At 35.7% G+C, this 13,029-nt stretch overlaps 1 protein-coding gene across 4 annotated transcripts; it reads right to left on the reverse strand.

Annotated features, from left to right (window-relative positions):
- Positions 1-553: 553 nt before the first annotated feature.
- LOC108774818 (facilitated trehalose transporter Tret1-like) lies at positions 554-6,684 on the reverse strand. 4 transcript variants are annotated; one of them, XM_018541022.1, is made up of 4 exons: positions 6,555-6,684; positions 5,560-5,700; positions 2,375-2,510; positions 554-2,273 (listed from the first exon to the last, which is right to left on the reverse strand). In XM_018541022.1, exons 2-4 carry the CDS (start codon positions 5,575-5,577, stop codon positions 847-849), a joined length of 1,581 nt encoding a protein of 526 aa, XP_018396524.1. In that variant the 5' UTR covers positions 5,578-5,700; positions 6,555-6,684; the 3' UTR covers positions 554-846. The 4 variants fall into 4 exon arrangements, with proteins under 4 accessions (XP_018396524.1, XP_018396525.1, XP_018396523.1 ...); XM_018541023.1 differs by having other exon boundaries at positions 5,560-5,657; positions 6,555-6,587; XM_018541021.1 differs by lacking the exons at positions 5,560-5,700; positions 6,555-6,684 and adding an exon at positions 4,587-5,014.
- Between the last annotated feature and the right edge of the window lie 6,345 nt (positions 6,685-13,029).

Consider the following 13,029-nt stretch of genomic DNA (forward strand, 5'->3'; position numbering starts at 1 on the left):
TGGTTAATCATTAGAATTTATTTTTGGAATAATTAACAATCGCTTAAGATTGTATTGTACAAAAAATGAAATAAAGGACAAAAATATAGATAAATAAGCTAACGAGAAATATTTCATTGTTCCATATCGATCTCTAAGAATTTTAGAAAAATATTAGAGAAGTATATAACTTTAATATTGCTTTTAAACCTAACAACTGTTTAAATAAAATTATAAAAACAGGAAAGAACGCACAATTGACAAAATGTCGAAAAATGAAGGCGTTACATATTTAGTATTTGAATAAAGGAAAAAACATTCAGCAGTAGGTTTAAATGTTTTGACTCTTATTATATAAATATTTTATCTTGTATCTATGAGAAATTCTGAAATCAGACGTCTCATTAAATATTCGATTCGACTAACACGAAAAAAAAAAAAAAAACGATAAGAGCTGTATAAAGACAATGGACTTCATAGTGGAATTTTAATAAATAAATATTATATTTCACGGTAACTATAAAATCTTGGAAATACTGGTAAAAAATACTTACATTTCAAGGAATACGAATAAACCATCGGGATTAATTTATGTATAGCAAAAACGATATTAACAAAAACCACTTTATTTCTCGATAGTAGGTACGAGAAAACTTGCAGTAAATAGGCAAAGGCAATTTCACCTTTCCGTCCTGTTTTTCGTTGCATGAATAAAATTGTAAACGTACATTTTATATACAGTTGAAAGTAAGTAATAGCTGTTTCAAAGTCCGTTGCTTTGAAAAGAACGTCCAATGGCGTTATATCGTTAATAAGTTCGCACCATGTCCAAAAAAAGGTGTGATAGTTGCGGAGCGTCCTCTCTTGTCATACTGTACTATTTCGATCTTGCGAACTTCTGGCGATCTTTTCTTTCTTCCCGCTACCTCCCAAAAGTTCTTGAATTTCGCGAAAAGTCCGACCTTTGGTCTCAGGTACGATGAATATTACCATTACGAATGCCAGTAAGCACGATACCGCGAAGAAATAATAAACGGTGTAGGCGCCCAACCAGTCGCCTATCACCTGATACAATTTGGATACGATGAAACCAAGCACGCCGTCGAAAACGATGATAATGGCACCGGCGAATGCTTTCGCCTCAGTCGGGAATAATTCTCCCATCAACGCGTTTGGTAGAGTACCCAATCCGATCTGGTAGGCCACTTGGAAGATGATCACATCGATCACTGGAAGAAGATTTGCTGCCGATACGTCGATGCCTCTTTCTTCTAGCATAAGGTATATCGCAAGAATCCCCAGAGTGACGGAAGAACCAAGGGTAGATACGATCAGTAACGGACGTCTGCCCGCACCTTCAACAGTCGCGGTTGATAACCCGCATGAGATGAGGCCGACTGCGAGCACAAGTATGGTAGCTACGTTGGAATCGATGCCGATTGCCGCTTTCTTGAAGAGCACTTCAAGATACTGTATAGTGCTAAAGTTTCCGCTAAGTTGCTGCGTAGCAATTAGACTGAGTATGATTCCGAGAGCTCGGGCGTTGCTGGGTAACAGCATCAGCTTCAGTTTGCCCATCCAGTTGCGCTTAACAGGTTCCGTTCGTGCTCCAGGGCCGATCACTGGAGTATTATCGCAAACGTCTTCGATCAAAACGTTACGTAAAGTATATTCCAATTCTCTCCTTGCTTCTTCACGATCGCGGATTCCTTTGAAGAATGCCAGGGATCTAGTTGCTTCTGCTCTACGACCTCTGGCCGCGAGAAAGGCGGGAGTCTCGGGGAACCAGGAGAAGCATGCCACGAAGAAGATGGGTACTGCGAGAAGTATGCCCGTCAAAACGTGGTACGACACCCATGGACCAATACTACATGTGAACAAGGAACCGGTGAACACGTTCACGGCGATTAGAGTACCGAGGGCACCTCTAATTTCGACATCGGCAACTTCCGATACGTACATCGGATTGGTAGTGTACGAAATACCTACGCCAATACCGAGAATCACCCTAGAAATGTAAAGAGCAACTACAGTCTTGACGAAGAAGACGATTGCCCAGCCGACGATGAAGAAACCGCTGGCGAGCAGGAGGCACCTCTTACGACCGTATCGATCGGCAAGACTGGCACCGAGGAACGGACCAATCATGGAACCGATCACAGTCAACGATACGATCCACGAGCCCTGGTTGTCGGTTATCTTTATTGGAACGTCGCTGGCGCCGGATGTGAGTCGTGAGAGCGACGTGGTGGTCCATCCGTAGACGGTGCCAACCGCTACCATGGATAGAGTCGCTGCGAAATGGAGATTGACAGAAGATTAATGGTGATCGATTGCGCAATTGATTTTTGTGTCATCTTTAAGAGCGCGATATTTCATGAAATATGATGTGAACCTGATATACATGCCAGCCATTGCCTCCATTGTGTCCGTTCAGGTTTTTTCGTTTGTTCGTCGTGATGCTTGTCTTGGGAAGACGAGACTTGCGTCACATTTTCACCCCTTGGTCCCGCTTCCTTTAGCACGCCAATCTGCGATAGAAATTGATATTGATTTTTTAGAGGGAAGACGACAGTTCTCTTTGCTGCTATGCGACATTTATAGCTGGCTTGAACTGAAGCGAAATGAATATTTTAAATTTCCTTCTTTATTGAGGAAAAAGTAATTTTAATAGTTATTTTAGCTTTTCTTCAGCTATAAATCATACGACAATTCTAACGTCACCGATTAAGAGTTAATCACTATTTTTTACCGAAGTGATATACGAAATGATTCTGAGAACGCTTGCACGTCATTGTCAATTCAAAATAAACAGCACATCTAATACTTGTGCGTACATCTCTTTGCGCGTGACGGAATGCAGAAGTCTTTTTCGAAGTGAGAAGCAACAGGTAATAGTGATTAATGTAGCAATATAAGAAATGAAATAAAAACCATCTTATCTTAAAGAAGTCGAATATTCCGCGATTTAGTGATGTGAAAGAATTCACTAATTCATCTCTGTTTTACTGACAATATGAAAAATTAGAGGAAATTTTAAATTAATTATTAGTGAGTAATCACGAATTAATGTGCGCCAAGCTTGGGTAATCTCGTGTAATCATATTCAAATGATTCAGTTAACATCAATTTTAAAAGTAACATAAATCTTACATATCATTATAGTGTCATATTTTCACATTCAGCAATGTATTGACATGTAACACCAAGTGTTACATTACGCTTGTATTGTTGAATGCGAAATTATAACATCGATATTATGTTATTTTTTATGCTTGACTTCCACCAATGTAATTAATTGCAATTGGTTGAACTTACTCTTTATTTTCTCCTAATGTTTAAAATTAGGAGAAGATGAAGAGTAAGTTGAATCAAGATTAAAGTTAATCTATATTGTGAAAATTAGCATTAGTTATCGACTGAGCGTTTACCGTTCTCTAATTGAGCATGGCGCCAAAGTAAGGTTGCGATCGACTGCACATGCGCATTTTTGAAGAATGATACGCCGCTTTTCATGGTCGCGTGTTTGGCTACGACGTAACCTAACCTAGCTGGATCACATCAGCGGGGCGACTATTATACATGTATTTATCACGATAGTTTAGAGCACGCGAGAACATTGACTCCTATAAAAGCGTGCGAGCAACGGCGAATGTATCTTGGCTTTCACTTCGTGGTACTCACCAACGTGTTCGCGCACCTTTTCGCGACTTTTCCAAAGCATCGCACATACCTGCCCGCAAAATGTTTGAAAATCAAATTGAACGGGACACTCATGCTCGCTTCAGAACCGCGACGGCACGATATAGATTAGTCGCTCATCCGAGCTTATCTTCGGGGATATCCCGCGAACGTACGCGACACTTGCATTTCTAACAAAATGGACACGATTTGAGACACAAGGCATTACATAAGCCTCCGATGTCGGTCAATGCCCCGTAGCACATCGTCCAATGTTGGAACATTCCCCGTTATAAATCCTGCGAGTATCACTAAACGCGGTGTAATCGATCAGCCCGATCATATTTGGAGAGAGATCCTTTTGATCCTTTTGCGGATAGGATATATAGGATGCTCAAATTTCTTGCTTTACATGAATTCTCTCTCTCTCTCTCTCTCTCTCTCTCTCTCTCTCGTTTGAAACGCGATGCTTTATCAGTGGATAATTTACGGCTTTGGCAAGTTTACTTATTTTGTAAAGATCAAATTTTACATATAATGGGATTACGCAATATCATGCGTTCCGTCCGTATTTTCCCATTTTACTTTAAGCGTTCTATATCAATCATGTTGAATCACCAAGCTCACAATTGCTCATAATTTAGACTTTCAATTTTATTTGCAAACCGTGCGTCGAAAAAAAATGGAAATTTCCGTAGAGACACCGTTCGATGTTATCGCAAACCACGTGTGCTGTGCACACGCTATAGCGCGTGCGTTTCCGTGAAAGTAAGATGATACCATTATCGCCGTGTATGTGCGTGCGTGCGTGCGTTTACAACCTCAATTAAAAAACGGGTTTTTTTTTATCAGACACATGAAACATACTTGAGAATGCGATAAAAAGAACGCGAACTTGACGAAAGCAGGAGGAGATCGATACTCACCAACGGATCCATCACTCTTGTCATGTCTTTTCCTCCCCAACCCTTTTAGAAGGTAAATATACGATGTAATACTAAAAGCAATGTGTCACACGATCGACTAACCGCTCTTCTTCAAGATGATCACTTTCACGATTTCGTTAGTACTTTGACCGCGTTTGTGGATCGGACGCGTCGCGAAAACGCGCACGCGCTGGTATTCGCCGCCTAGCTTTTGTGCCGCGTATACACATGATCGCTCTTCTTCCTTGATCTCCTTTTTTTCTTTTTAATTTTTTTTTACGTCACTCTCTCGTGACGTTCCACGTTCATGCTCCCTCCTTTTAGCAACTGTGATATTTATAATCATGCTAGAGGTCATCGGCTGTCGGTCCTCACCAACAGAGAGAGTATTTCGTGAAGAATTTAATATTTATTAATACTTTTTTATAAGAAGCAATTAATATGATCTTTTTCGAGTAAGTTAGAAACACCGAATTGGTATAAAAATTGATTAACAGTGTGCATCAATCATTGCATTAATTACTACTTAATTATGAAAAATTAACTAATACGGTATTAATCAGCGCAAAATTATAGTTATAATAATGTTAATAATATGATATTATTATAACTATAGTTGTTGTGACACGTTTTGAGGAATTTATATAACGAAACATTTACGTAATGTTACGAAATAGCAGAAATCGAAGATGGAAAGATACACGATGAAAATTATATTCTATATTATTAGAAATTGAATTTAATCTTATTGACTAAAAATTAATACAGTAAAAATATACCGAGAAATGTTGAGAATTGAAAGTTTGTCAATTTAATATAAGTGTGATCGCGGGTACAAGTACAGTTAATAATGTATGTAAATTAAGTATTGAAGTATTGTATATTGTTATGTATATCGGCTTTGTTCGTTTACGCGATAACAGAACAGCGACGCATTGCAGCTACGACGCGTGAACGGAACTGTGTCACTTACATTCGTGGCTGCAGCCATGTGAGACGAGAATGGAACAGCTGCCCTATTTCTTCTGGTGATTTTGGAGCTTCAGCTTTCAATCCAACAAGTAGTTTCCCCTTTATCGAATACTTTTAATGTCAGGTCACTCCGATATCGGTACTTTCAATTGAAAACAATACGATATGTTGAAACCACAATTGCCATTGCATTTTTCGACAAGTATTTTGCTAAATATCGATGGCTCTTCTGCTGAAGATTCCACTATTCTGCTGGAGATGGAGCAGCACTGTCGAAATTCTCTTTTAGTATTCGGTTTTAGTATTTTGCTTGCGAAGAAAACGGTCATCAGATTTTTTGCTCTCTTGACTGAAGGAAAATTGACATTAAAAAAAGCGTGAGTACTTCAAAAAATTTATCAAAATTTAGAGCACACAATTAGCCAAAGATTTTTTTATCGGAAAGCTGAAGGTTCATTCAAAAAACTGGAATTGTCAAGAAAGGAAAGGTGATAATCGCGATTGGAACATATGTGCTAAAATATGATCGGCGTATCACATCCTTTTTAGCTAATATTCACTGAATTTTTTTTTCAAACGTTGTTTCAAGTTGTTTTTTAAGTTTACTTTTTATAGTATTTAATTATTTTAAATGTTAGGATTATTTTAAATATTAAAACAGTGAAATCTCCAGCAGAAGAGTCCTTCTTTTCTAAAATTCAGTAAAGAAATTTTTTGTCAGAATGTAACAACTGTGATTCTAACATATTTAAATTATTTAAATTTTTTTTTCTGTCTTTCTCTCGTTTTCTCTACTCTCTTTCTTTTTATTCTTCAAATTATAGTCAAAATAAATATTGACAAGTAGAGATACATGGCAATATAACCTTACTTGTTTCACAAGAAGGCTACGCATTTATTATTTATGTATAAGAACATATATATAATTCTAAAGTTTATTTCAAGGAAATATGATAACAGATCGAAAATTATTATCTACCATTTTTATATACTCACCGCAATCGTACGATTCACTCTGACCAACAGTTCGAAATAACTTGTTTAATTTTTATTACTTTGCAGTTTTTTCCGCTGTTCTATTTCCACTCTATCTACTTAACGACACGAAGGTTGCAATTAAGAGACTAATTATCAGTCAACTTTAGCGGCTGTTTTCTCAGTTCTTCCATCGTCTGCGTCGAGTTAAACACTGGTAACTTTTGAAATCGAAATCATGTTGGATCGAGTCAACTGCGTCTTATCAATGCAGTTTGATCAATCTAGATCTAATATATATCTGTTACTTCACAATCAACTCCAGAGTCACCACTCACCGCCTTCACTTTAATTGGCCTTAATCCAACTGTCGTTAATGATAAGCTGGTACGAATTAAATACGATTACGCTTAGAAATAATGACCGAAGGCCTGTGAATCTTCTTTCATTGACTGGTAATAAGCAACAGGCGGTCGTTCTCACATGATAATGCTTTATGGTCCATGTCCGGAAAGGAGATATATGTATCTTAGTGTCACCTTTGTTTTCTTATCTCCTACATATACTCTCCATTGTCTCAATAGGAGTGAGCTGTTGTTTTCATACAAACCACGAAGATTTGTAGAGATTTATCTCACGTCGCGCGTCTGCTATATATATGTGAGTCTCAAACAAACCGCGATGATATAGTTGTTAATTGTCGCTGGTGTGAAAATGTCAAGCATCGAGTTGAACCACTCAATCGGTCCACACGAACAACTCGATTTATTCAAGTTCTGCCCGTCAGAATCCATTAACGTTGAATATAGAGGAAAGATAGAAATATATGGGCAATGGGAATTTTGTCTTCGTTTTTTTTTTTTTTTTTTAAATAGCCAAAGCGTAGCTTAAAAGATACGCTTTTACGTCAACCTTTTCGCTTCTACTGAAAAAGAGAATTTATCGGCCGGAGTCTTAATCGTGCGCTTTCGGCGATTCAATAACGGGAACAACAAGCACACGATGCGTCAAAGGGATTTATTGCGTTTCGGAGTTAAGCTGATTGCGTTTCGAAGCGGATAGTTTCGGTTCTCTTGGAATACGCGCGATATGGGATAATCTGACGTTTCAAAGCTGTGGGCTTGCAGAAGTCTCTAATGATTCAGCGAATTTATTCAGACGTGACACATTAGTAAACTAATCTTTGACTGTGCTCTGTAATCACAAAGACAGTAATATAATATTTTTAGATACAAGACACTTAATTTGTTCACAAATCATGCGGTTATTAAGAGGATTCTATTGGATTTCGTTACTTCCTGTTGTACGTCACTATTTCATATTTAACATCTTAAAGGCTTTACTTCGAGATTTTGTGCCAACAAGTTTATACGTTTGATAATACTATGACATTGCTTATTCGAACAATTTGAATATTCAACGGAGGACTGTACTGACATAAATTCTAATCATACAATAGAAACCATTTACTTCATTCTGTCTAAATACTAAGATCCACTTCTGTCATTCAACACGTGTGTCGTCAACTTAATTAATCATAAGACTACTGACAGATCAAGCTCGACATATTATTAACGACCAGTGAACGTCACGCGCTTATTCCATAATTAATTTCTGTATGAGATGTAGTTTCAATTGGTAAATACAAGAATAATTTTAATGTAATGAACATTTATATTTGTAAACGAAGTGTATTGAATTGTTCAAACGTTTTAATAGAATATTGTTAATCTAAATTGAAATTTACGTAAAGTTATATAATTTAAAATTATTAAATAGACTGTTAGGATACAAATATTGCATATTAGTATTTACACGCGTTTGCAGCAATTCCTGAGTTATATTATTTAATTCCTAAGTACATTATTTAATATATTATATAATAATATAGTATATATTAGTTATTTAATGTTTTATTATTAATTATACCTGTGTAATACTGTCAACAGGGTTATTATCTTGTTGCACTTCATACTTATATTTCGAAACACATGTCACTTTGTACGATTTACGTAAAACCATCATCGTGAATGCATAATGAATGTGTTATCTTTCTAATAACTGAAAATAGTTTTTCACTTTGCATCTGGCTGTTTCAAGATAGAACTTTCTGGTTTTGAGTGATTTCGATATCATCGTTAATGAGATAAAAGTATCTTGATGATAACAGTTTCGTAAGAATTTCTCAACTTATTTACAAACATCTGTGAATAGCTTGTCTGATTACACTGTTTACCAAGACATATTATAATAGACTGGATTTGAACTACAACAAAACCGTCTTAACCGTCGCATGTTGGATCCGTCTGACTGATTTTTTTGGACTTTCGATATTAAAACATAGAAAAATATTTATATTCAGATTTTTTATCTGCTTATCTCAAGATTTAAGATTCGAAACTACATTTCGAAAATAATGGATTTTTTTCATTTTCAATATTATCTTCAAAATTGTAAAATACAAAAAAATGTTTTATACAAAAATATGATTAATATAAATACGAAGCCTACAATAGTCTAGTTGGATCTTAGTTGCTTATATATATATATATATATATATAATGTAGTCTTTCTAAACTGCGCGCCGAACAATTGTCGGTCTTGAACGCAACTCTAATAAAACCGTAGTACTATCACGAATTAAATTGATTAACAATTTAATAATTAATATGATATTTTATGGTATTTTATATTCTTATAATAATGGTGTATTCATCATTTTTCGAAAATGTCAAATTAATTTAATCCCATTCTCAAGAGCTGTGTCATCGCTTAAAACTTGAAATAAGCAGATAAAAGAAAATATGGAGCTAATATCTTTGATGCTTTACGACATATTCAAAGCCTATATCACAAAATTAGAGATAATTTCAACTATTTCCTTACTAGATTTTGTATCTCGATGATCTACTAAGGATAAATTCGATCTGGAACTGAAATATCTCTAAATCACACACATAGGTATATGAAAATATCTATAGCTTTTTTTTTAATCTTATACTATAGTATTACTGTCTTCTGACAATCTTCTAATTTATCTTTCTCATTATCTTCAAGTGACAAGTAATCACGCATAATACTGTAATTGCTTATAAGCTTGAAAAAGAGAGAGGAAGACAGAAATGTGTACTAAACAAATTTACTCCATTCTCTCGTATAAAGTAATGGCACATCTCTTACCGACTTAATGCATTTCGCGACAAATTGCTTCAGGCTGTAATCACGTAAATCGTCATTATCTTAACAATTTCTGTTATCTTAACAACTGGTTGCTACATTGGTTGCGCGAGACGAAGATTTTCGATCTTAACGAATTAATGCGGTATACGATTCGTTCTGGCGAAGAATAGCTCAAGCTTCGTTCGGACTTGAGCACAGCTCGGCTGGTTGTGTTTCGCATCGTTACGTCGCAAGCGTAAAGTTAATTAAAGTAATCCTCAGTTAATCGACGTCGCCCAGAGCCCGGAGTTCGCACGCTCGCGCGCGCTCATTATGTCGCTTTTATAAACGCGAATGTGGGCGGGAACGCCTGCCGCTCGAAGCGATTAAAATTTAAAGTGACGCGCGCACACCATTTACTCGGCGAAACGAGCCTGGCGCAAATATCGATCTGCTTCTTTTGACTTTTCTCCGCGCTTTCAGCCAAAAAGCGCGAATCTATTTGCCCGTCCGCTCGTTAACATTTACATTCGCCTTCGTTATCTTGTAATAGGAGTTTAACAAGATGTAACGTGATAACATTTTCGACACGTAATAAAATTAAAATCTAAATTCTTTTATAATCTCTATCATTTACTCCAAAAATTATAACAAAATTAGTACATCGATTCTCCATAGAGAACATTTTTGATTCGATTATAACGATTTATGCAGCAGAAAAGGTCAGGTTTAGGCTTTTTGTACAAATTATTCATTCGAAAACTTATTCGAAACGGCTTTCAAAGAGTGCGTAATTTATCGAAATATTATTTTTGTTCCTTTTGTCCGTGCTATCGCGTTATGTATTTTCTTCTATATATTGTCCTGCGTATCGAGTGTATAAAGCACTATATGTCGAGAGATACAGGATGACATTCAAAGCTTGTATAACGAATTCGATGAAATATCGACGTTTCAATCCCCAGCGTTCCTTTAATCTATTTTTTTTCTATCTCAGTTCCACTGATAAATCCATTTATCCATTCGCAGTCAGACATCCATTAAAGCTCTTTTTTTCCATATCAAAGGACAGGATGTTAAGAATGAAGAAAGAGGTACGTTCATTAGGCTCTCTGCGTGACAGTTGACAGACCTTCGCGGGTAAGATTTCGTCGGGATCGGAAAAAATATAAGTATCGAGAAAGATTCTTGCAGGAAGATTTACGTTTCCCTTTGCAAATGTACAGAAGCCGATTTGATTAAATTCGCATTGGTATGAATTTTGCCTCAGGCAGGGCTTCAGGTGAGTCACGTTCGATCTTGGGCCACTCTGTATCCGCGCCGTAACGAGTGCGCTATACACGTCGTATTATGCGGAATAAATCAGCGCTGAGAGATGTGGGATTATATAAGACATTAATCTTTTTGAGACGCACGATTTTTCACCCTCTTATTGATCTCCCGACAAGAGCAATGACTTTCGACGTTTCACGAGCCTGTGGACGGCTACGTGTTCGCGATGAAAAATTCATGAGGCGCTATGTAACGCGTATGTAACACGCTTGCCGTACATAAGACACGGTCCGCGGTAATCCCTGATTCGTATCGACATTGTGTCACGCGAATCATAATTGTCGCGCTCACTGGAAGTACAGGATTAAATTATTTATGGTTACTTCGCCGTATACGACGTCGTAAAATTACGAATTCTCTGTTGAAAAACACGTTTTTACTCTTAGATCAATGAATATTTCACTATGCGTTACTGCTGTTTCATAAGCCGCGTAACGAGGCTGGCTACTGTTTGTTATAGATTTTTTTCGAGGGTATAAAAGACGAGGAAAAGAGAGTTCGTTCTCGCGCAGCAGACATTATCCGTGATGTACGTTCTTGTAAATTTTCGCGAATTGCTCGGCGAGAGAGTTAATAAGTGCCAGCTCTCCTTAACTACGTAGATGTCTCATATTAAAATTCCATATATTTTAAAATGTCTCATTTACTACTCTTAAATGATATGAATTACACATGTTTGTAGCTATTTCATTATTCTATTTTTAGCACTTTATCTAATGTGATTCATTTAGCATATTATTTGAAGACGATAAATTAAAGTAAATTGTTGATAAAGCTCTATCAAAAGTCGTTGGAGCGTAAAGTTTTTCTTGAGGATATTTGCGACTCTTTAAAAAAGAAAGCTTGTGACGAATTGCTTCTTCTTTATCGGCGTCGTATAAAGATCAATTTATTTACGAAGACACGCGGCGTAAATGAAAACACAAATATTTCCTCAGTTGTACAACTTTCCAAATGAAATAGAATCTGCTTATATTATTTACGTTCAATTTGTTGTTATTACACGTATATTGTATATATTAAGTGCATACGAGAATGGTGTAGTCAATAATACACGTATTAATCGTGAAGTATTCAGATTTCGATAACGAAGAGTTAATTATTAAAGGTTAATTATTACAGGTTAATTATTATAGGTATATTTATACATTATGAAGATAATTTTTATGTAAGCGACGAAAATTTGGATTTGGAAAGCTAGTTTGCACTATTGAGCGAACTGATTATAACTTCGTTGTAAACCTTTCAGCAATGGATAACGCGATAATAACTTATACAAACGACTGATTTTACATACTAGAATTGACAGTTGCTAGACTAGACTGTTAAATGTTACGATTAAACCCACGCGACTTGCGCAGCTTGTGCTTTCTGTATAGCGGATTAAATAGCGATCAATGGCTATGATTTGAATTAGCGAATGAATAGGTACAAATCAATTGCAAATTACGTAACAACAAATTAGCAAATATCAGTTTAATCGATGTGTTTAGCCCGCTTTAAGCAGCTTATCGTTTTAGACTTAGGACGCAGTTAAAAATTTGAAAACTAAAAGTTCGCGAATTTGTTTTTGTTTATTGTTGATTTTTTGAATGAGCGATAAATTTGCAGTAAAAGTTATCTCATAATGTATCATTTAATATATCATAATGCTTGCATTATTAAATTCATAATATTAAATTATATTGAATATGAATTTAATCTCTAGATCTCTCCTACTTAATGTCGTTAATTTAAATAATGAAATAATTTGATTTAAATTTAGTTTATTATTTATTAAGTACATTAATATATTTGTTGTTTATTTTTAAATAATAATATAAATGTATTGACTTACGTTTGAAAAAGTCAAAATGGAAGTTGAAAACAACAAAATGTTATTTAACTTAAATGAATTGAGTTACCATTGCTTTTTCTATATGTAACAGCGTATTTTAGCAATTTTTTAAATAACAAATTTTTGTAAAAAATAGAAGACCGAAAAATGAGAGATTAATAGAATTTC

This window comes from Cyphomyrmex costatus, unplaced genomic scaffold (genome assembly GCF_001594065.2).
Source record: "Cyphomyrmex costatus isolate MS0001 unplaced genomic scaffold, Ccosl1.0 scaffold275, whole genome shotgun sequence".
NCBI lineage: Eukaryota > Metazoa > Arthropoda > Insecta > Hymenoptera > Formicidae > Cyphomyrmex > Cyphomyrmex costatus.